Here is a 21,205-nt window from a genome sequence, read left to right as displayed (position 1 = left end):
CACACACACACGTGCCTCCCACACACACACACACGTGCCTCCCCCCACACACACACACACGTGCCTCCCTACACACACACACACACACACAGACTGTTTCTTTGGTTTGGGTTGGGTTTGTTTGTTTGGTTGGTTGGTTGGTTTTTAGAGACAAAGTTTCTCTATGTAGCCTTGGCAGTCCTAGAACTCCCTCTGTAGACCAGGCTGGCCTCGTCTACAGTTGAGTACCACCACGGCCCAGCCCCAGACATCCATATTGAGAGCGGTATCTGACACTGAGAGGGTATAGCCCCGGTAAAGAAGAGGTTCTTCTGAAAGCAATTTCAACTTCAGGTTCGTAGGCTTGGTTTCTTGGTTGGCTTGTTAGTCAGGACACAGGAATCTCCTCCCTTTGTCCTAATTCCCTTGTCTTAGAAATTATTAACCCGGTTGCCAGAAATGACCGGTACTGTCCACTTTGCTGACTGTTTGGTGATGGGCCAGAATGCCCCTGATGCCAGTGAGCCAACTCGGCGTCCAGAAAGGCAGGATGTATGGTCTTCACAGCTTTGTGGGGTCCTTCCAAAGCATCGCAGCCGTAGCCTCACAGTTAACCTCTGCCTAGGGTTAAATAGAGCAAACAGCAGGCTACACAGTGTTCTAAGGGCGCTTGGAGTTAGGACAGCACTGTCTTTGGTACGATTATAGATAAACTTGCCCTGGCCTTAGCACACAGTGTACCTGGGTGCTCATATAAAGAAATACATTGCTTTGTGTAATAGTGACCATTCTATTTTTGGCTATTTATTTATTTATTTATTTATTTTAGATTTTATTTTAAGTTCGGTGGTGGTGTCTCACACTTTTAGTCCCAGTGGGGGATCTTTGAGAGTTCCAGAACTGCCAAAGGATAAATTTCTTTTTATATTTTATTTAGTGTGTGTGTGTGTGTGTGTGTGTGTGTGTACGTACACATCATGGAGGGACTCAAATGGTAGAAGGAGACAACCAACTCAGCTCATGTAAATTGTCCTCTGTCCACCACATTTGTACCAGAGTGTGTGCGCGCGCGCACACACACACACACACACACACACTAATAATAGTAAGTGTAAGAAAAATGCTTTTAAAAGAGCCCTGTGTGAGTTAGGCTTGGTGAAGCGAGAGGCTGAGGAAGTCCTCCGCAGGGCCAGCCTGAGCAGCATTGTAGTTCAAGGGCTGTCCAAGTAACATGGTGAGTGAGGTTCTGTCTCAAAATTAAAAACAAATGGGGCCAGTCCCGGGGCTTCCGCTCAGTGGCAGAGTCTTAGCCTAGCACCGTGAGGGCCTAGCTTCAGGATCCCAGAACCAATGCAGACAAAGCCAATGCAGGCTTTCTGTGCTTTCTACCCTGATTCTTGTGAGGTGCAGATTCAGCATGTAGGATGGTAGCTAGCAGCATCCGGCCATGGGTGTGAGGTATCCAGGGTGCAGGATAGAACATTTGTGGAGTGCAGAGGTGAGCTCTCAGATCCACGCTGAATTGTCAGGGGCCTCGCAGCGGCCACATTCCTGACTGCTGGCCTTGTTGGACTCTCCTTAAGAAGTTTTACTCATCTCTTCTTTAGTGAGTAGAAAATGTATCTGGAATTGCGAAGGTGGAATAAAATCCACTCACTTATGTGTTCAATGATTTAGTAAGCTGGCACCATTCATCGCCAAACGCCGAACCCCCAAAATTCAAGAGCAGTATCGCAGAATCGGAGGTGGATCCCCCATCAAGATGTGGACTTCCAAGCAAGGAGAAGGCATGGTGAAGCTGCTGGATGAGCTGTCCCCTGACACAGGTGTGCTGTCTTCATTAGTGCAGGCCTAGGCTTGTTACATTAGGAGTCAGGGTCAGGGTCAGGGGTGGTGTGGAGTGGGGGGCACTCCTGTAATCCCAGCACTTGTGGGGGCGGGCAAAGGCAAGAAGTTTCTCGGCAATAGCAGTGTGTGTGTGTGTGTGTGTGTGTGTGTGTGTGTGTGTAAGAGAGAGAGGGAGATTGTGTGAGTGTGTGTCTGTGTAAGAGAAAGAGAATGTGTGAGTGTGTGTGTATGTATGTGTGTATAAAAGAGAGGGGGAGAACGAATGTGTGAGCGTGTGTGTGTGTGTGTGTGTGAGAGAGAGAGAGAGAGAGAGAGAGAGAGAGAGAGAGANGAATGTGTGAGTGTGTGTGTATGTATGTGTGTATAAAAGAGAGGGGGAGAACGATTTTGTGAGCGTGTGTGTGTGTGTGTGTGTGAGAGAGAGAGAGAGAGAGAGAGAGAGAGAGAGAGAGAATGTGTGTATGCGTGTATAGGAGAGAGAGAGAAAAGTGTGTGTGTGTGTGTGTGTGTGTGTGTGTGTGTGTGTGTAAGAGAGAAGGAGAATTGTCAAGGCACTATCCTCTGACTGTGAAACTTTCCAAAATGACTTCCTGTGTTACAAGTAAACAAACTGAAACGTCAGAAAGTGTTTCAAAAGGAAGTTTAAAGTTAAGTTGAGCTAGATTATAAAGAAGAAGCACTATTCGGTGCACAGAGGGTAAGAGTGTTGCTGTGGCCTTTTCTTCTAGTTGGATGGTAGTTAGCTGAGCATTTAGAGAAGTTGTTGGCTGGAGTCACTGGGCAGCCTTCAGTCACACTTTCAGCCAACAGCACCTCCACTGTGAGGCAACACGTTGCTGCGTTGGCCTGGCTCTAACCCGTACACATCTGGTAACCTGTGATAACCTCTACATAGACTGAGCCACTAAATGCAAGAGTGAGCTTCAGATGCTACATTTCCTCCCATCCAAGGCCTCCTTGACTGTAGGACACGGTTCCATATACTTCTAAAGCATGAGCCGCTCTGAGTGGCCTGGTTTGCTTTCTGTCATTGTGATACTGTACTGACCCAAAGCAACCTGGGGGGTGGGGCGGGGAAGGTTCATCCCATTTTACCTTTCCGTGTAACAGTTCATCACTGAGGGAAGCTAAGGAAAAAATTCAGGCAGGACCTAAATCAGAGACCATGGAGGAGCACTGCTTCCTTGCTGGCCCCTCATGGCTAGCTCAGCCTGCCTTCTTATACCATCCAGGACCTCCTACCCAGGCGTGGCACTGCCAGTAGTGAGCTTGCCACCCGCCGCCCCCCCAAGTGAATCATCTGTCAAGAAGATGCACCACAGACATTCCCTCAAACCAGTCTGATGTAGCAGTTCCTCAAGCCACCCTCTTCCCAGGTGACTCTAGTTTGTGTCAACTTGACAAAGCCAACTGGCAGAATGAGCAGTGTTAAAACTGAAAATGTTCCAGTAAGCCGTTGACGTATGTCCATCGTAGATGCATTTACGACTTCAGATTCAGGACAAGAGTTGATGATCCTGGGACCCTCAGAGAGAGCAGCCTGTTAGGCCGGACTCTGAGGAAGTATCACTGAATATCCGCTTACAATGTTCTCAGAATATCAGTCCCGTTGCACCAAGGCACCCAGTTTTCCCCTCCCTCGGCAGACTACCTCACTTGGAGAATTGTTCAGCCGCACTTCTGTCAGGTTTGCTCTTGTCATTTCTGTGGCTCAGGGGCCTCTCATGCACAGTTCCTCTACACAGGCCACAGTGCATCTCTTTAAATATGGCAGAGAGCCTTAGCTGTGTCTACCCACCCCTACTTGGTACAGAACAAACTCTGATTGTTGCCTTATGGTAGTGAATTTGGTGGGCAATTTATTTAATGGAAAGAACAGTTAGAGAGGCGTCAGTCCTTTTGGTTTATATGTTACTACAGCATCCACCCCCATGAAGAGCCCTATCAGATATCAGATTTGAGAAAGAAAAGCCAGGAGTGGTGGCCCACACCTTTAATCCCAGCACTTGGGAGCAAAGGCAGACAGATCTCTGTGAGTTCAAGACCAGCCTGGTCTACTTAGTGAATTCCACGATAGCCTGGAATACATAGAGACCTTGTCTCAAAACAAACAAACAAACAAAACAAAACAAAGAACAACAAACCAGACAGGAATGCCTCTTTCCCACCTTTTCACACTTTTCTCTGGTCACTGTGAGGAAGCTGTTAAATGTCCAGACTTTCTATGGCCTCAGGCTCCCAACTTGGCTGAACAGAGTCCCAGGGAGCCTTCCCACCTTCAAAACTGGGTTTTCTACTCCCTGTTCATTTTACGGTAAGGCCATATAATGCAAAGCCAGGACTTTCCATGTGGGCAGGTTCTGACATTAATACTCCTCCGTGTAAGTCATCAGAGGATCACAGTACTCATTTTGTACTTGAAGTTGCTGGGAAGGTAGCTTTTTAATCTAGTGATTGAGCATTCTGTCCTCTGGAGATTTATTTTTAAAATATTCAGGACTCACTACAACTTTGGGGTTAAGCTCAGTGGCTCGCCTGACAAGTCATTAAATCACTCAATGTGGCATAAAATTGTCTTTTCTCCTCTGTTTGGTCTATCCATTTGCCTGTATATTTACCTACGCTTCTACCCGTTGATTCCTGTACCTCTGTGTCCTCCATCCATCCATCCATCCATCCATCCATCCATCCATCCATCCTCCAGGTCTGTGTGTCCACTGAGCACATGGAAGCTACATACAGGAAGAATAGGAGCTCCAGCTTGCCTAACCACCTTCACGCAGGCAGCAGAGTCACCTCCCTTGGGAGCTACCTTTTGTTTCTCTTGACCTTGGCAGCTCTCCTTGGGTTCCTAGCTCTTAGTGGGCCTTGGTACTCTTTGGCAAGTCACTATCCCCTTGGGTGACACTACCACTGGGGAGGCATGAACAAGCGTCTTCTCCCCCAAATAAGAAACAGATGATAGATCAAAATATGGATAAGCTGGTGAACCAATGAGTTTTATTGAGCGTATTTACAGGAATACGTGTAAGCGTTACTTACAGGAACAGTATTGCCTCAGATGCAGCTGCATCACCAAAACCCACCACAGCATGGGTGACAACTCACAAAAGTTGGGAACCTGGAGCCAGCAGGCATCTCCGAAGGCTGGACATCTTTTGCAGTTGGCCTGAGCCTCTTCCAGGCAGCCCAGCTGCTCTTTGTTTCTTGTCATGTCTGTTGGTCCCTGCTTCCTCCAGGCAGCAGGGCTTATCTGAGAGTGATGCTTAGACGTCTTTTTTGTTTTCTCTTCTTTTTCTGAGTCAGGTTCTCATTCTATACTCAGTACTGGCCTTGAACGTGCTCTGGATCACACTGACTTCAGGCTCAATTGGCCTGCCTGAAGCACTTGTGTGCTGTGATCAGGGTCCTGTTCCACCATGCCCTAGCAGCCCTTGTTTGGTTGGTTTTGTTTTGAGACGTGTTCTAGCAATGTAACTCAGGGTGGCCTTGAACTTAACTTGGCCTTCTGTTCTTGCTTCCAGAATGTTGGAGGTTACAGGCCTATGCCACTTTGCTCAATGTAGACAGTACATGCCACAAATGAGTACTAAAATGTAAAAAATGAAATGGAGTCTCACTATGTAGCCCTGGCTGTCATGGAACTTGCTGTATAGCGCAGGCTGGTCTCAAACTCACAGAGATCCCACTCCTGAGACTGGGATTAAAGACTGTGCCACCATGCCCAGCTAGGTATACTAGTTTTGGGGTTCTTTTACACTCTCTTTTCAGTCTCTTCATGACTGATGAGAACAGAGAATTAAGAGCAAAAGCTTGTATTTTAAAGATGATTGTGTAAACAAAAGGTCAGCAGGTAGGACTGCCAATCTCAGAGAACGACCAAGTGTTCCAGTGCCTGCTAAGTGATGGACAAGATGCCAGGCATGTCCTAACTTGCTCACCATATCAGCATTGTAGAAAATTAGGTTAGTCGTTTATTGTCCTGGCCATTACACCGTGTTTGGTGACTCTGAGGAATCTATATAAAGATTAATCCCTTCTCCTTTCCGCTTGTGCTTCCTAATAGCACCTCACAAATACTATATTGGATTCCGGTACGTCCATCCCTTGACAGAAGAGGCAATTGAAGAGATGGAGAGAGATGGACTAGAACGGGCCATTGCTTTCACACAGTATCCCCAGTATAGCTGCTCCACCACAGGTAAGGACGGCCTGAAGGCGGCTGTACCCCTAGCAGGGTTAGCCCAGGAGTCTGAGTGCTGATGGTATGAAATTTGAATGGCAAATCTGGCCTGTCTTCATTACATGTAAGAGGTCAGGCCAGTTACTTGGAAACTGCATGCTTAGTGTGCTTTGGAATTATCGGCCAATCAGCTGAGAACTACAAATGGTGGGTGGCGGCTGTGCTTGGTTACAACTTCAGTACAGTTGGTAAACAGATCACTTTCTAGGTTTGTATCATAAACTTATTTTTACGTCTACCCTGAAGTTTTTATTAAAGGAGCAAAGGGAATACCTGTTTCTATTTTGAAAACAGAAGTATCCATGTAATACGGAAAATGCTGCTATTTTTATTTTTGTGTCTGTCTCTCCTTCAGTTATGGGTTACCGGTTAACTTAAAACCCCATCCTCACCAGGTATGGTGGCTCACACCTCTAACCCTAGGCAGAGGCAAGCTGGTCTCTATGAGTTTGAGGCCAGCCTGATCAACTTAGGGAGTTCTAGGACAGCCAAAACTGCATAGTAAGACCCCCATCTCAAACACAAATAAACCCAGCAACAAACAAAAACAGCAACAACAAAACCAACGTGAGGCCTTGAATTGACATTGTACAAACTTTTCTGTGTTCATTACTCCTTGCTGTCCTCTGTATATTTGACTGAAGATTAAAAAAAAAAAAAAAAGGAAGCAGCTTGGGAAACTGTATATATTCATGCTTGTTTAGTTGTTTGTTTGTTTGAGCCAGGGTCTTACTATGTAGACTATGCTGGTCTGGAACTCACAGAGATCTACCTACCTCTGCCTTCTGAGTGCTGAGATCAAAGGCATGTGCCCCCCACTCCCGGTTACTCTTAATTATAGGTAAAGCTTCTGTTATTACCCACAAATATAAGTACATTTTCCCAAGGATTTAGGTCAGCACATTTGCATTCCCAGTTTCTTTGAATATTAATGTTATTATATCTATAAGGAGAAGTAAAAATCTACAGCAGAAACATTCCTAGTGTTGTGTGCCTTAAATACTGAGGCATACAGGTGTGTGTGTATGTGTGTGTGTGTGTGTGTGTGTGTGTGTGTGTGTGTGAGAGAGAGAGAGAGAGAGAGAGAGAGAGAGAGAGAGAGAGAGAGATTGTTAAAATGCCCAATCTTTCACTTTGGGAATCTACTGTTTTAAAGTAACTGTATATTACTAGAGAGTGAATCAGATCTTAGTATTTTCAAGGTATATTTTTATCTTGCTTCACAAAATGTCCCTTAGCCTACAGATATCTGCTCTCAAAAGCATGTAAGTTAACAGTGGTTATTTGTATGGCAACAGACGCACTCCTTAGCTTGCCGGTGGCTCTCACTGTGTGGTCAGAGCTTAGGGCGCACTGCTTTCCTCGCGAGCATCTCATGTGGAAGTCTAAGCATCTAGGCTTCTGGGCTGCGCACGGTTCAGGAACCGCGTTTCTTCTTTGAGGCCTGTGGTCTCCTGTGCCACTCTGTCTTTTAAACAGGCTTTGTGTATTTCTCATAGCGTCTTCCTCATTTACATTCCCCCTTCTTAACTACTTCTGTAGTATGTTGACTATTGTCCACTGACACTCGGGAGCTAACGTGGCTCCCGAGTGAAGGTGATGGGATGCTTTGATTTCTATTGGGGATTATTTTTGACCCCCAAGCTTGGATTCTCTTACCTCATTATATTCCACTCATTGACGTTGAACCCAGTGATTCTTTATATATATATATATATATATATATATATATATATATATATATATATATATATATATATATATATATATATATATATATATATATACAAGTTGAGTCTTAGCCTGACCAAACAGTTTGAGCTAAACTATATCTGTGTCCCAAGTAAGCATTTTTTGTTTTTTGTTTTTTGTTTTGGTTTTGGTTTTGGTTTTGGTTTTTTCGAGACAGGGTTTCTCTGTGTAGTCCTAGCTGTCCTGGAACTCACTCTGTAGACCAGGCTGGCCTCGAACTCAGAAATCCACCTGCCTCTGCCTCCCAAGTGCTTGGATTAAAGGCGTGCACCACCACGCCCGGCGCCAAGTAAGCTTTTTAAACTGGCAGCTTAGCTGGTTCCTATGGCAAGAATCCCAGGGGACTGGTGATGGGCAGCACAGACATGTTGGAACTTGATATGTGCAGGACTGAGAGAGAGGACCCTGTCACGACTGGGTTTATAGGCCTTAGGATTTGACCCCAGTGCCAGCTTCCCTGGGCCGGGGAAAAGCTGTGGCTTCATTCTGCCAACACACTTCCAGACTTTGGGTTATCATATTCACAATTTAGGAACACAACTTTTGTTAGGTTACTTGTTAGAGTGCAGCATCTACTTACTTTATTTCAGGGAGTGATGTATCTTGTAAAAGTTGATTAAATACAGGGCCTTTAGACCCCTCAATCGGCTGCTTGCCCTATGATGGCATCTTTAGAAAGGGTGGTTCTAAAGCTTTCATTTGAACATGAGAAATATTTAACTTGTAATATTGAGTGAAAAGATCCAAAATGCTCCCGATATAGGATTATGCATATTCTAACACAGAAACTTGGTGAAGTGAAACAGCTATAAAGGAGAATACCAGAGCCTGGCCCCTCTAGAGTGAAGCAGTGCACCCTCAGCGTGCTGAGATAACAACCCACTGTGTCAGTCTTCCTCACCCCCCACACTGCGTGTAATGAGGCCGATTCTGACCACAATGGGGACGCTTTTCTTCACATGCCCTCCGTCGTAAGACCCACTCCTTGCAAGTTCACAATGGCTTCTATTGCGTAAGCTCAGAGCCCTCCCATTTCTTGGTAGAAATGGCTTCAGTAATCTTTGAAGGTCTATTGAAATTGATTGCTCTTTAGTGATCTTCATTCGCCGGGTTGTTAAATCTATATGCATTTTAGAGTATTGAAAAGATTGTAATTAGACTGGGTTTCTGTATGGACGCTGCTGCCCACTTTGAACTCACAATTATTGCCTTTACTAGTCTGCATTGTGTTTCCACCACAATCAAGTGCATCTACTAAATGGCTCCCTTGTCTTTTAGGCAGCAGCTTAAATGCCATTTACAGATACTATAACGAGGTGGGCCAGAAGCCCACCATGAAGTGGAGCACAATCGACAGGTGGCCCACGCACCCCCTCCTCATCCAGGTGTGTATGCCCAGGGTGGCCTCCATCCTCAGAGCACCCAGTGCCAGCTGCTCTGTGGGAGGTGCCCACTGAGTCTGCGCTCTCCTGCTTAAACTGCATGCTGAGAGTTAACGCCACACCGTCAGACTTCTCACCATGGAAAATGACAATAAATGTAAAGGCTAAAAGGATCAGACCCTTTTTCTTCAGATTATACTGGAGTACTGCAGTTAGATTTTGAGTTTTGTATTTCTCAGCATCCAGAAAAACGTTAAGGATTATATCAATTTCCGCTAACTTATATGTCTAAATTACTTAAATCCTATATTTTTAAAATCCTTCAAAAACACCAAAGTATTAAAAAAGTGAAGACAGTGTATAGGTACATGTCTGGAGACATGAAAGTAAACAGCATTTTAATGGAAAAGTTTTGTACATCAAAAGAAAATTTTCACTTCTCCTGTACACTTACCTTTGTAATATTTGTACTTTATCTTAGAAGAATCAGTTAAAATATGCTGTCAATGGGCACTTTTATTCTAGAAGAATCAGTTAAAATTACAATTCTAAAACCATTAGCTTTGAATTGGTGTTACCTTATTTAAAATAAAAAAAACAGAGTGAAGTTGGTTTTAAAAACGAATCCCAATTAATTCAGATAAGGTTTTGAGTCTGTAGAAGTTTTTGTTTTTGAGTTATTTTAGGTCTAGATATATGCAGTGGTTTGGATTTATTTTGTATTTTATATACTTCGTTCATTCGGTGGTCTTTGGCAAATACCTGCAAAGATTGGCAGCACTTAAAACCTGTGACCACTAGATGGCGGTAGACAGCATTAAAATCAGGCTGGCTTCCCCAGAGTGGTGTCCTATGGGCAGGGAAAGGGTTAAGGCTTGTGGAGGAGTAAAAGAGGTCCCCTAGGGATGGGTGTCGCTGTGGGCTGCACGCCTGTGTCCAGCGTTCATCGTTCTCCTGGGTCCAGCCAGAGGTAGCCGTAGCGCCTAAGGCCCAGAATGCTTCTATTGAAGCTGTGGCTGGGCAGGAGGGGGTATTGCAGGTCTGAGCTGACATGTGGCACGGGAACGGGGATCTGCACAGCATCTGCCTGCCCTGGTCGCGGGAGTAATTAGATTTGCATTAAAATTCAGCCCTTTGAAAGGGGGGAAGCAGAAAGATGGAAAGGTCTCTTAACCGAGGAAGTCTCTGTTCATAAAATGAAAGGGAATTTTAGAGGCATTTATCTGCCTCCTGGCTGGTGTGATTGAAGGCTCTGAGAGGCCTTGCTGCTTTCATTTTGCACAGGGGCTGTGCACAGAAAATCCTGCAGACGGGTCTTAGGTGATTTAAGTAGCACTTCTGTTTGCCCATGCCGCTTGAGTTTTGAAGATGGCTTAGTGACTCTCGCAAGCCCTGAGGAATTGTGTTCTTACTTGCAATTTTACAAGCCGAGGAAAGGAAAGGAAGGGGGGGGGGATCAATCTGCTAAAACTCTTACATAGACTCAACTAAATAATAGGGCCTTCAATCTCATGTTCCTGTGTGTTATCAGTATTAGTTACTCAAAAGAGCCATCTTATGACCTTTTCTCTAATACTGATATTTATCTAGCTTTTGGAGTAGTTGCAGCAAATGACTATTCCATGTTTCCACATAAACTGTACAGTGGCTTTTTTATGTAGGCTGGTCTCTAAAAATAATCCTTTCTGAGCAGTCTTGCTTCCTAGATAGTATGAACACTATAAAATACAACTTTTGTCTGTATCAAATGTTATCACACAACATGGAGATGAGGAGGAAGGGAGAGGAACGAAGAGAACACCAGATGCCTTCTCTAAGTCCCATTTTCTTCATTAGGGCATTTACTTGCCCAAACTTGTGAGTTCTAGAATGGCAGATATTTTAGTATTCCTAGGGATTAGTTTGGAACTTACAGTATTGACAGAACACTCATGTATCAAAACTGCACCAACTACAAGCTTGTATGATACTGTTCTTTAAATTTTATTTGGAAATTATTTCTGACATACAAAATAACTACAAGATTAAAAAGGATAATGTATTGGAGAGCTGGCTCATTGGCTAATAGCACACACCACTACTCCAGTTGAGTTCCCAATGACACGTGCGTGCATGCATATGTGTGCATACACACACACACACACACACATACACACACATAATTAAAAATTAAGCTGCAGAGATGGCTCAGTGGTTCAGAGCACTGGCTGCTCTTGCAGAGGACCCACAGTTTGATTTCCATCACCCACATGGCAGCTCACAATCATTAGTAGCTCTAGTCTTAGGGGATCTGATGGACTCTGGCTTCTGTGTGCACCAAGTATACACACAGTGCACAGACATACATGCAGACAAAACACCCACACACACAAAATAAGTAAAATCTTTAAAAATGATGCCATGAGTTGCCATCTATTCTTTATCTCTATTCCTGTGTTATTTGTCTCACTTGACCTATCACTTACATGTTCCCTGTATGTGTATATATGTGTATGTTATATATATATTTGAACTACTTGGGAACACACACACACAACCTTAAGATCAGGGGTGCTCTCTTAATATAACTACAATACAAAATTCTGCAGAAATTTATTTAACACCAGTATGAACTTCTGTCTGATTCCCAGCCACGTTCTGGTTTTATCAGTTGGCCCATTTCTGTCCTTTGCCACGTTTTCCTTATAAGCCTGACAAGGAATGATTCAAGTGTGAGATGAAAGAAAGTCTCTTCAGATCTGGTGTTTCAGCACCTACCCGTGAGAATCAGCAAGTGCCAGCTACAAGTGAGGGAGCTGGTCTGGCGGGCAGAGGTGGGGAGGCAGCAGGACCTGGATTCTAGTCCACATTCACACATATGGCCAGCTAGGCCTCCCGGCGACTGCAGCCTTTCCCCCTGTGTGTTTAATGGGGGCTGCACGGCTCATCATCTGTCATTAGGATGCTTGTGAGGGGGGGGGTGCTTTGGTACAGATTCTGGGCTCGTAAGGGAGTTGTCATAAAAATAGAAGAGTATTTTCTTATTTCTCTCCTATTTCTGGCTAATGTATTTTAATGTGATAGGCCTGAAAGCCACAGTAAGGGGGATTTAGAAAGACCCCGTAAGCTGTTTTCCTGCTAACAGAGCAAATGTGAGGTCTTAAAACAACCTCTCCTTCCCATCTGTGTTTCCTTTCCATCTGGAAGTGTGCCCCGCTCTTCCCGAGGGGAAGCAGCTCCTCTGAGTTCATTTGCAGAGAGCCATTAGTGAGCTTTAGAAGTTTCCCATCAAATTCCCTAGGCCCCTGAAACCATTGCGAGCCATTTCAAAGCTAAACCAAAGAGACTGTGATGCTTGCATTTTTTTTTTTTAAAAAAAGAGAGAGATGGGGTTCCAGAATTTTGAAGACTGCACTAAGGTTTTTGGTGCGGCTCTCATTTCTTAGATCCTCCTGTTCTTTGTTCTCTTCTCACCACCCTCTTCCCCATTCCTGGGGTTCCCACAGTGCTTTGCAGATCACATTCTGAAAGAGCTGAACCATTTTCCAGAGGAGAAGAGAAGCGAGGTGGTTATTCTGTTTTCTGCGCACTCCCTGCCAATGTCTGTAAGTAAGAGCATTTTGTTGGTGGTAGAGGACTGGGTCATTTGACTTTCTCAGTGTGTAAAGTGTGTAAAGTGTGGATCTGGCTCCAGTCTCTACTCAGCTCAGTGCAAGCATGAATTCTAAGCTCCCAGCCTTAGCTTGCTCATAGACACTTTCTAAAACCTCCCAGCAATTAATTCAATGCCCAATATCACAAATAGATCTCTTATTAATAGCCTTCTTTAAAACAGTAACTGGAAGATTCATTCAGATATTAGAGTTTCTAACAAATGTATCAGCTGAAACAAGCATGCTCTTGCCTGTTGTATGGGAGGAACACAGTGTGCAGTTTCCTGATACTGAGCTGTGCAGCCAGCTTTGCTCACACTAAGCCCTAACTCTGTCTTTAAACCTTAGCAGAAGCCTGTGCCTTCTAGGAAGCCTATATGGTTTTTAATTTGCTAAAACTAGGGACCACAGCCTGGACAGAGAATATACAGCAGACAGTGTGTGATCCTTAGTTCATTGTGTGATACCAGCTTGCCCATAAAATGTGACATCCTTCATCCGGGTCCCCCAACAACTAAAACAGGAGCTGTCTCTGAGCCTGTGGCCTGCCTGCCTGCCTGCCTGCCTGCCTGTGGATCCCAAGTCCCTAAATGGACTGCCTTATCTGGCCTCAGTGGGAGAGGATGTGCCTAGTCCTGAAGAGAATTGATATGTGGGGTTGGTGTGTGTGTGGGGGTGTTAGTTGGGGAGGTGTGACACCCAGAGGGTGACTTCTCCTCAGAAGGAAGGGGAAGGTGAAATGGGGGGAGGACTAGTGTGAAGGGGTCCTGGGAGGAGAGGAAGGGCTGATTTGGGGTTAAGTGAGTAAATAAATAATTGAAAATTCAAGGCACACATGTGGGGAAATATTCAATCATATAAATCTGACAAAAGTTTGTATCCAGAATACATTGTTAAAATTACTTCTACATGTAAATTACAAAATGACAAACAAATCAATGAGAACATGAAAAAAAAAAAAAAAGCCACCTCCTGAGTCACTATGGTTACATTTCAGGAAACATGGAAATACCAGACTGTGCTCTGTCTGATATTTGAAAGGTCTTGGGCACAGTCCCCAGTTCCATCCACTCAGAAGTAGCGTCCCGTCCTGAGAACGCTGTTGTCCTACCACGGAGGTGGAAGATTACATTTTCTTACGTGTGATCAGCCTGAAACACGTGACTAATGGGCCCAGCCAGCCTCAGGTGGAGGGTGCTACCCTTGGTGGTCACCAGAGTCGAGCCCTGGGCAGCTCTCCTGAAGACTCAGCCACCACATTAGTAGCAGATAGCTTTAGGGAGAGTCCTCTCACGGGGGCCTGCTTGTCTCATTTCAGTGGGATCATGTCTCCTTTCTGGTGTCATGCAAATCCTTTCTGAGGGTCCATTCTTGGTGTGATGAGACCTGAGGTACCAGAGTGAAGCTCCAGAGAGGGCAGATTTACACTGGGACATCCTAGAGCTGTAATGGTGGATCCTTCCTGCAGTGGTTTTTGTCAAACTGTGCCAGAGGCAACCTTGTATTTCTCTCATCCCTTCTACAATTATTCTTCTAATGATCATTTTCCCACTAGTACTGTCATCAAATATTGTCTTAGTATTTCATTTCACCAGTGCAGTATTTATTGGGTGCCTACTGCACACATCAGATGTGAGGATGAAGTAGACAGCGAAGCCTTTATTCCTGCACAATTACAGGAAAAGATAATGAAAGGCTGGAGCCAAGGAACTTACCCACCAAAGCTCAGATCCAGTTGTCATGAGTTTGAGGAGAGCCAGGGAGGGGTCTAGCCCACGTTCATCTTGTCCCTGTATAGCCAGTGGTGCTTGATTTCCTCACAGTGTTGGGGACTGCATGTTATTTTGTCTCTAATGCAGGTTGTCAACAGAGGGGACCCCTATCCCCAAGAGGTAGGAGCCACTGTCCACAGAGTCATGGAAGAGCTGGGTTACCCCAACCCCTACCGACTGGTTTGGCAGTCGAAGGTAGGTAACTTGAATATGTTTCCATGCCTGCAAGCTTTTCTGTAAGTTGACTGCTCACTGTGGGCAGAAAGAACTCTGCAGAGAGCAAACAGACAGAAGGGGAAATGGACAACTGGTAGAGTTGTGTCAGTTACTATCTGACTTTTAGCTTTAATGAAAGAAAGTGTTTATTTGTATCATCAGGTCAGGCCAGCCTCTAGAAGGATTCAAAACCTCAGTATAAAAATATTCAAACCTATCAAGGAGGCATAAGAGTGACTCTCACCAGGATGGGCAGATGTGGCCGTGCTCCTAGCATGTGTTGGGACCTGATGATAATATGTTGTTGAAGTGTCAGGAGAAATGTTCCATTTCCATGGTGGTCCTTCTTTCTCATAGGTTGGTCCAGTACCCTGGTTGGGCCCTCAGACAGATGAGGCTATCAAAGGGCTTTGTGAACGGGGTAGGAAGAACATCCTCTTGGTTCCAATAGCATTTACCAGCGACCACATCGAGACGCTCTATGAGCTGGATATTGAATACTCTCAAGTGTTGGCTCAGAAGGTAAGCATGCCTATATGGCTTCTTAGTCCCATCATGGTTTGTTTTAACAGGATTTTTTTTTTTCTACAACTACCAAACTATACCATTGGGGGGGGGGAGGAACTACTGTTTATGGGGCTGGGTGTAGTGACACACTCCCTTAATCCCAGCTCTGGAAGCCAGAGGCCAGCAGATGTTAGGGAGTTCAAGGCCCGCCTGGTCTACTTAGTGAGCTCCAGGTTAGCCGGGCTACATAGAGACACCCTATCTCAGAAAAGGCAAACGAAAGGAGAAAAGGAGAGAGAGAGAGGGAGAGGGAGAGGGAGAGAGAGAGAGACTTTTAGTTTGTATATATTATATATTCATCATTTTTAATACTACTTTATAAATTAATTCTACATCAGCAGTAGAGAGGACATCTATGTGTTTATTAAACCATGTTGCCCAGTATCACTGAAACTAATACTTTGTTCAGTTTAAGTTACCGTACCATCTGCAGGTGAAATCCTTAGTGAAAAGGGCTTGAATCTCTCACCAACTGTGAGGGAAGTGCTTATCAGTCTATAATGAATTCTCTACCCTTACTGCAGTCCTTGGGCTGATACACTGTTTCTGGTTGTGGCATAGGAGTCTGTGACATTTCAGAGGAGCATGGAACAAACAGGAAGCAGCGTGTGCTGTAACTGTTGACCTCTTCAGGGCACTCACTTAATTAGCTGTTTGCTAGCAAGTTGTGATCAATCTGACTATTGAAATAACAAATACCACTGTTGGCATAAGACGGATGGGGCTTGTCACTCAGGGTGGAAAAAACTGTTGCTTACCTGTCTTGTAGCTTCTGAGGGCTAGCCCGAAACCTTCTCTGACTTATCGATGTGTTTCTATGGGAAGGTTGGAAGCGTGGGGACTCAGGAAGTCCCTTTCTCCTTCTAATCTTGGATGAGAACTCATGGCCTTCCCGGAGGTGCCTGGTGGAAGTCCGGCTCCACTGAAGTCTGTTCCCTTTATGGGACTGGGTGTCGGTGAGGGGCAGAGTGGAGAGTGGGTAGAGTCAGAGCTGGAACCAGTTGTCAGGTATTGGTGTGTCTCTTGTTACTAGTGTGTCTAAGCTAGTCACCAGTCATGCTTCAACAAGTTAAGGGGAGCCTATAACTTCTAATCACTAGGAATTAAGTTGTAACTGACAACGATGAGGCCTCATTGTTCTCATGGGTTTTATTTACAGATGCTTCTGTTTGCCCACCATGACGTTGGCTAATTTTAAACTTGCTCGAGAGACTTCCGTAATAAGAATAAGACTTGGGCTGGAGAGATGGCTCAGCCGTTAAAGGCTAGGCTCACAACCAAAAATATAAGAATAAGACTTAATTAGTATAGGGTGTTTGAAAATAAGTTTTTCTCTATGTTGAATGATAGTTTCCATTCATTTGTATTATAAGTGAAGACTATTAGTTACCAAGAGGATTATTAGTGATTAATAAATGAATCCCTGTAGTGAATAAAGAAAACTATGTAACTATCATTATTTTATATGAAAATGTAGCATGCTTAAAACAACTAACTTTAAAAGTTTAAAAAATGTTTTACTCCAAAATAGAAACAACTTTTTGCCTTTTGCTGATAAAAATAATAAAGTTCTCAGATGGTACCAAAGGGTGCCACGTCAAGAGTGGGTCATGTTTCTCCTCTGACCCTCAGAGAGGACGTAGGTTAATGTTTTCATAAAACACCTTCCTCTTCCCTAAGCCTGTCTGCTTTAATACTAAGAGGCTAATGATGTCTTACCCATACATTTTTGTGATCCCCATTTTCTCTTTTTAAATATATATCATGTGTATATGTGAGTAAATACAATCAGATGCCCGTAGCTGTTTTTAATAAATCCTTAATTAATACTCATTTGAATTTTTAAAAATTTTCTACTATAGTATGCTACATGACTATAAATCCTTTTGTTGTTCCATGGACAGATTCGTGACTCTTGCATCTTCCTCGCCCACCTGCCCCTGCTGATTACTAACCCTGCTGATTCTATTGCTGTGGACACTTTGCAATTTTTTTTTTTTTTTAAGTAGAGCCTCCATATTGAGGTCTAGGTGTTTGCTGAATACCGATGGGTTTCCTGTGTGGGCTCCTCCTGTAAATGTCAATCTAGAAGATAAAGTGACTGACTATGAGTATGTCTCCATGTGGATGGGAAGCCTAGCAACATACATAGTTCTCTATTATCTGGGAATAATTAACTGGTTTTTTTTTTTGTTGTTGTTGTTGTTTTGGGTTTGTGTGTGTGTGTGTGTGTGTGTGTGTGTGTGTGTGTGTGTGTTTTAACAGGGAAAAATACTGAACATACTCAGATTTTTTTTCTTACATTTTTTTCTGTATAAAAGTTTATTTTAAAATCCATTCTACATTGGGTCCAATTTAAAACCAATATGTTTTAGAGTCCATAAATTAATTTCCTTCATTTTAACACTTACTTGGGATCAAAGTAAATAGGAAATTTTACTTAATTGCAGCAACATTTGCTTAGATGAGTCTACAAGGCCTGCATCAGGGAAGGGGAAAGGACAGCAGGCTGTGGGCTTGGATCGCTCCGAGACCCGTGCGGCACGCACACCACTGTGGGAATGACAGGGCCAGGGGACACAGGGACACAAGAGCAGCCTCCGGTAGCCTGGTCAGTCTGCCCATCCACCACCCGACCACGACTGTCACTCAGGAGCCTTCTGCAACCATTCACCGTCAGGCTGAGTGTGTGTGTGTGTGTGTGTGTGTGTGTGTGTATTTCTGTGCATTCTTTTGTGGTACTTAGTGTCTTTAAAAAAAAGAAGAGGAAAGGAAAGAAAAAATAAACTGTGTCTGTTTTCTTCCCATTCTCCTTTGATTCAGTGTGGAGCTGAGAACATCAGAAGAGCGGAGTCTCTTAATGGAAACCCATTGTTCTCTAAGGTACCGCAGTGCTACAACCATTTTAGTAGAACACAATGCAGAGTAATCCTCTGAGAAACTCCTGCAGAATATTGGTTTCTCACATATTAGTACATTTACAGTTCCAATTAATTACAAAACCAAGAGCAGAATCCTTCTCTGCTCCTGCTTTCTCCTGCAGGTAGCCCCAGTCTCCTTAGTTCCCCCCCACAGCTGCCTAATTTGCAGTCTGCTTCTCAGTGAACAGCTGCGGTGAGTGGGGGTAAGGGGATCCACTTCCCATAGTGTGCGTTTTACCTTGTCCTAAGCTGGTGATGCCCAGAACGGGCAGTGTTTTACACTTCCGTCCAGCTCAGTTTAAGAGAAACCCCCATCTGGAGCAGTGTACCCGGGACAAGCTCAGGGGATGCGCAGGGAGGGCCCTCGACTCCGCCTCAGGTGGCTCTGCTGTCTTGCAGGCCTTGGCTGATCTGGTGCACTCCCACATCCAGTCCAACAAGCTGTGCTCCACGCAGTTGAGTCTGAGCTGTCCGCTCTGTGTAAATCCTGTCTGTAGGAAGACTAAATCCTTCTTCACCAGCCAACAGCTGTGACCCTGCCTGAGGACCCGTGGGATTTGCAGATGTGCAGCCTCCAGACACCTGCGGTGGGGACGATGGGGACAGAAGCCACATTTGTCTGGGCACAGACTGTGATTTCTCTCTTGCCTGTGTTTCGTTTTATTTCATCTTATTTCTCCCTTTCCCTACGTAGCCCAAACTGGCTTCCAGTGTGCCTCCCGCTCCCGTTTCCTGGATGCTAGTTAGCATCACAGACATACAACATTGTGTTCCTTGGAGGATGGACTCAAAATTCTTACTGAGATTTCTATTTTCATATACAAGTGTAGTGAATACTTACAACTGTTTCTGGGGTCAATTTACGAATGTGGAATATCTGTCTACTGGGATATCCCAGGAATGAGTTTTACATTTTTATCTTATGAGATGCACACAAACTCTATACTTATTGCCCAAAACAACTTCCTACAATAGTGTGGTGTGTCTCCTCATGTGCTACCAGTGGTGACTGAGATGTTCACAGTCTTAACGGATATAGCTATCGCTCAAGTGAATATTGTGAATGTATGAGATGTAATTTGTAAAAGAACTAGGCTGAGCGCACAGCTTAGGGTCGTGTGATCACCTGCAAGCACTGACACGATGTTACCTACTCCTTTCCCGGGTCCATGGGTACAGGAGCGGTCACCTGTCACTGCTTCTGTTGACGTGTAGCCACTGTTCACTGCCGCTGTGGTGTCGTCTGTGCAAGGGTCTCATCTCCCCCCCGGAAACGGGAACAGTGCGTGTTTCAAGGGTGCTGAGATCCCCGGCGCACAGCCTAATAAACGTGTGGATTCAGTCCTTGCTGTGCACGCCTTCATTTGAGTCCATGGTGCCGTGGGGAAGGGGGCTCTGACTTCTTCCTGTCTCTGAGGACAGTGCCACCAGGAAATGCTACTGATGGATTTGGGCTCATCTCCCCAGGGACCAAGGAACCTTCCAGGACCATCCTAATCTTGACTGAGTGCTTATTTTATAAAGTTGACTGTGTCTGATAGCCTTGGATTGTCTTCGTGAATAAGTTCTTATTATAAAAATTATATGGTCATAGACTAGACCATTTGTAAAACACAAAGAAATAACTACTCTAATGTAATAATTATTTTATTCAAATCTTTTCCTGCATATATGTGTGTATGTGTGTGTATACATATACATATACACACACATATATATACACACACATATATACACACATACATATATACATATGCACATACACATATGTGAATACATATATACACATGCATATATAGACATATGTCCACATACATATATACACAAACATATATGTATAGTCTTTAACATATTTCATTATATCAACCTCCTTTCCCCTCATATCTAATTCTTGCCTGGATTTGTAATGAAATGTTATTCTAAAAATATAAAAACTATGTCAAACAGAATCTGATGTTCTATATTTGGATTTAAATGGATTTGAAAGTCTGGGATCCTTGAAGGATTTGTAATAATCACTTTCTCTAAAACTTTGTTCTTCAAACAGAGCATTTCTTTGAGTTTTTTTTTTTTTCTGATAGAAAAACAGCTCATAAAATGAAAGCAATTAATAGGATGCATAGATATTCTATACTCAGGATTTACTGTTAATAGATGGTAAACTTTAGCCCATTTGATTTGTACTGTCTCCTGAAGTTTGTCTGAAATGACTGGACACAGGAAGTTCACTTTGTAATCCAGCAGCGAAGCCTGCTTTCTGTTCCAGGTAAGAGGTTCTTATGCTGATAGCGGCTTTCTTAGTTGAACAGCATCTACTTTCTGTGTCTAAATTGGCTTTATCTTCCTAAGTAAGCAGTCTGTAGAGAAAGAACAAAGGTTCTTTTTGTTTGGAATGTCCCTGTATCCATTCCATCACCTCTGGGGATTAGCTTCAGAGTAGACTTGAGTGACTGTCCCACAGTGAATGGACATCTCAGGGCTAGTGGCCCCTGTTGGCAGACAGCTATGCACACAGCCATTATCCCTTCCCCCACCCCCCTTTCAGGGAACTTGCTTGTCATCAGGCTTGGCTCTCGAGCAGCTTTTCAGATGAAAACATTGGCATGGGGATATTGCGGGAAGCGCCAGCTCAGGAGTCCCCGCTGGAGTCTACGAAGCCCCCCATTTGCCAAGCAAACCCTGAATGAGTTGTCTGGAACTGTACCACAGGCACTGAAGTGGGAGCAGACTGCCCTTTGAGAGGCACTTAGGGGAAGCACTGCCTGTGGCATCTTCAACTCCTAAAGACATGATGCCTTTGACTACTAACCGCAGATAGGCGAGGGTAACATACCAGGGTAGTGTTTGGAAGGATGGGGATCTCTTTAGAATTGATGAGTCTTTGAGAGTAGTT

At 44.2% G+C, this 21,205-nt stretch overlaps 1 protein-coding gene across 2 annotated transcripts in view; it reads left to right on the top strand.

Annotated features, from left to right (window-relative positions):
- Window positions 1-20,360, top strand: part of Fech (ferrochelatase) — a 33,781-nt gene extending 13,421 nt beyond the window's left edge. For both annotated transcript variants that reach the window (XM_021214503.1, XM_029547065.1), the window contains exons 4-11: window positions 1,657-1,805; window positions 5,894-6,028; window positions 9,101-9,207; window positions 12,690-12,788; window positions 14,696-14,803; window positions 15,182-15,346; window positions 18,215-18,274; window positions 18,712-20,360. In XM_021214503.1, the coding sequence (XP_021070162.1) occupies window positions 1,657-1,805; window positions 5,894-6,028; window positions 9,101-9,207; window positions 12,690-12,788; window positions 14,696-14,803; window positions 15,182-15,346; window positions 18,215-18,274; window positions 18,712-18,846 (958 nt within the window). In that variant the 3' untranslated portion in view covers window positions 18,847-20,360. The remainder of the gene's footprint in view (window positions 1-1,656; window positions 1,806-5,893; window positions 6,029-9,100; window positions 9,208-12,689; window positions 12,789-14,695; window positions 14,804-15,181; window positions 15,347-18,214; window positions 18,275-18,711) is intronic.
- Window positions 20,361-21,205: the final 845 nt, after the last annotated feature.

This window comes from Mus pahari, chromosome 15, assembly GCF_900095145.1.
Source record: "Mus pahari chromosome 15, PAHARI_EIJ_v1.1, whole genome shotgun sequence".
In the NCBI taxonomy this organism is placed as follows: domain Eukaryota; kingdom Metazoa; phylum Chordata; class Mammalia; order Rodentia; family Muridae; genus Mus; species Mus pahari.
The sequence above is the reverse complement of the archived record's forward strand: the minus strand, read 5'-3'. Positions and strand labels throughout refer to the sequence as shown.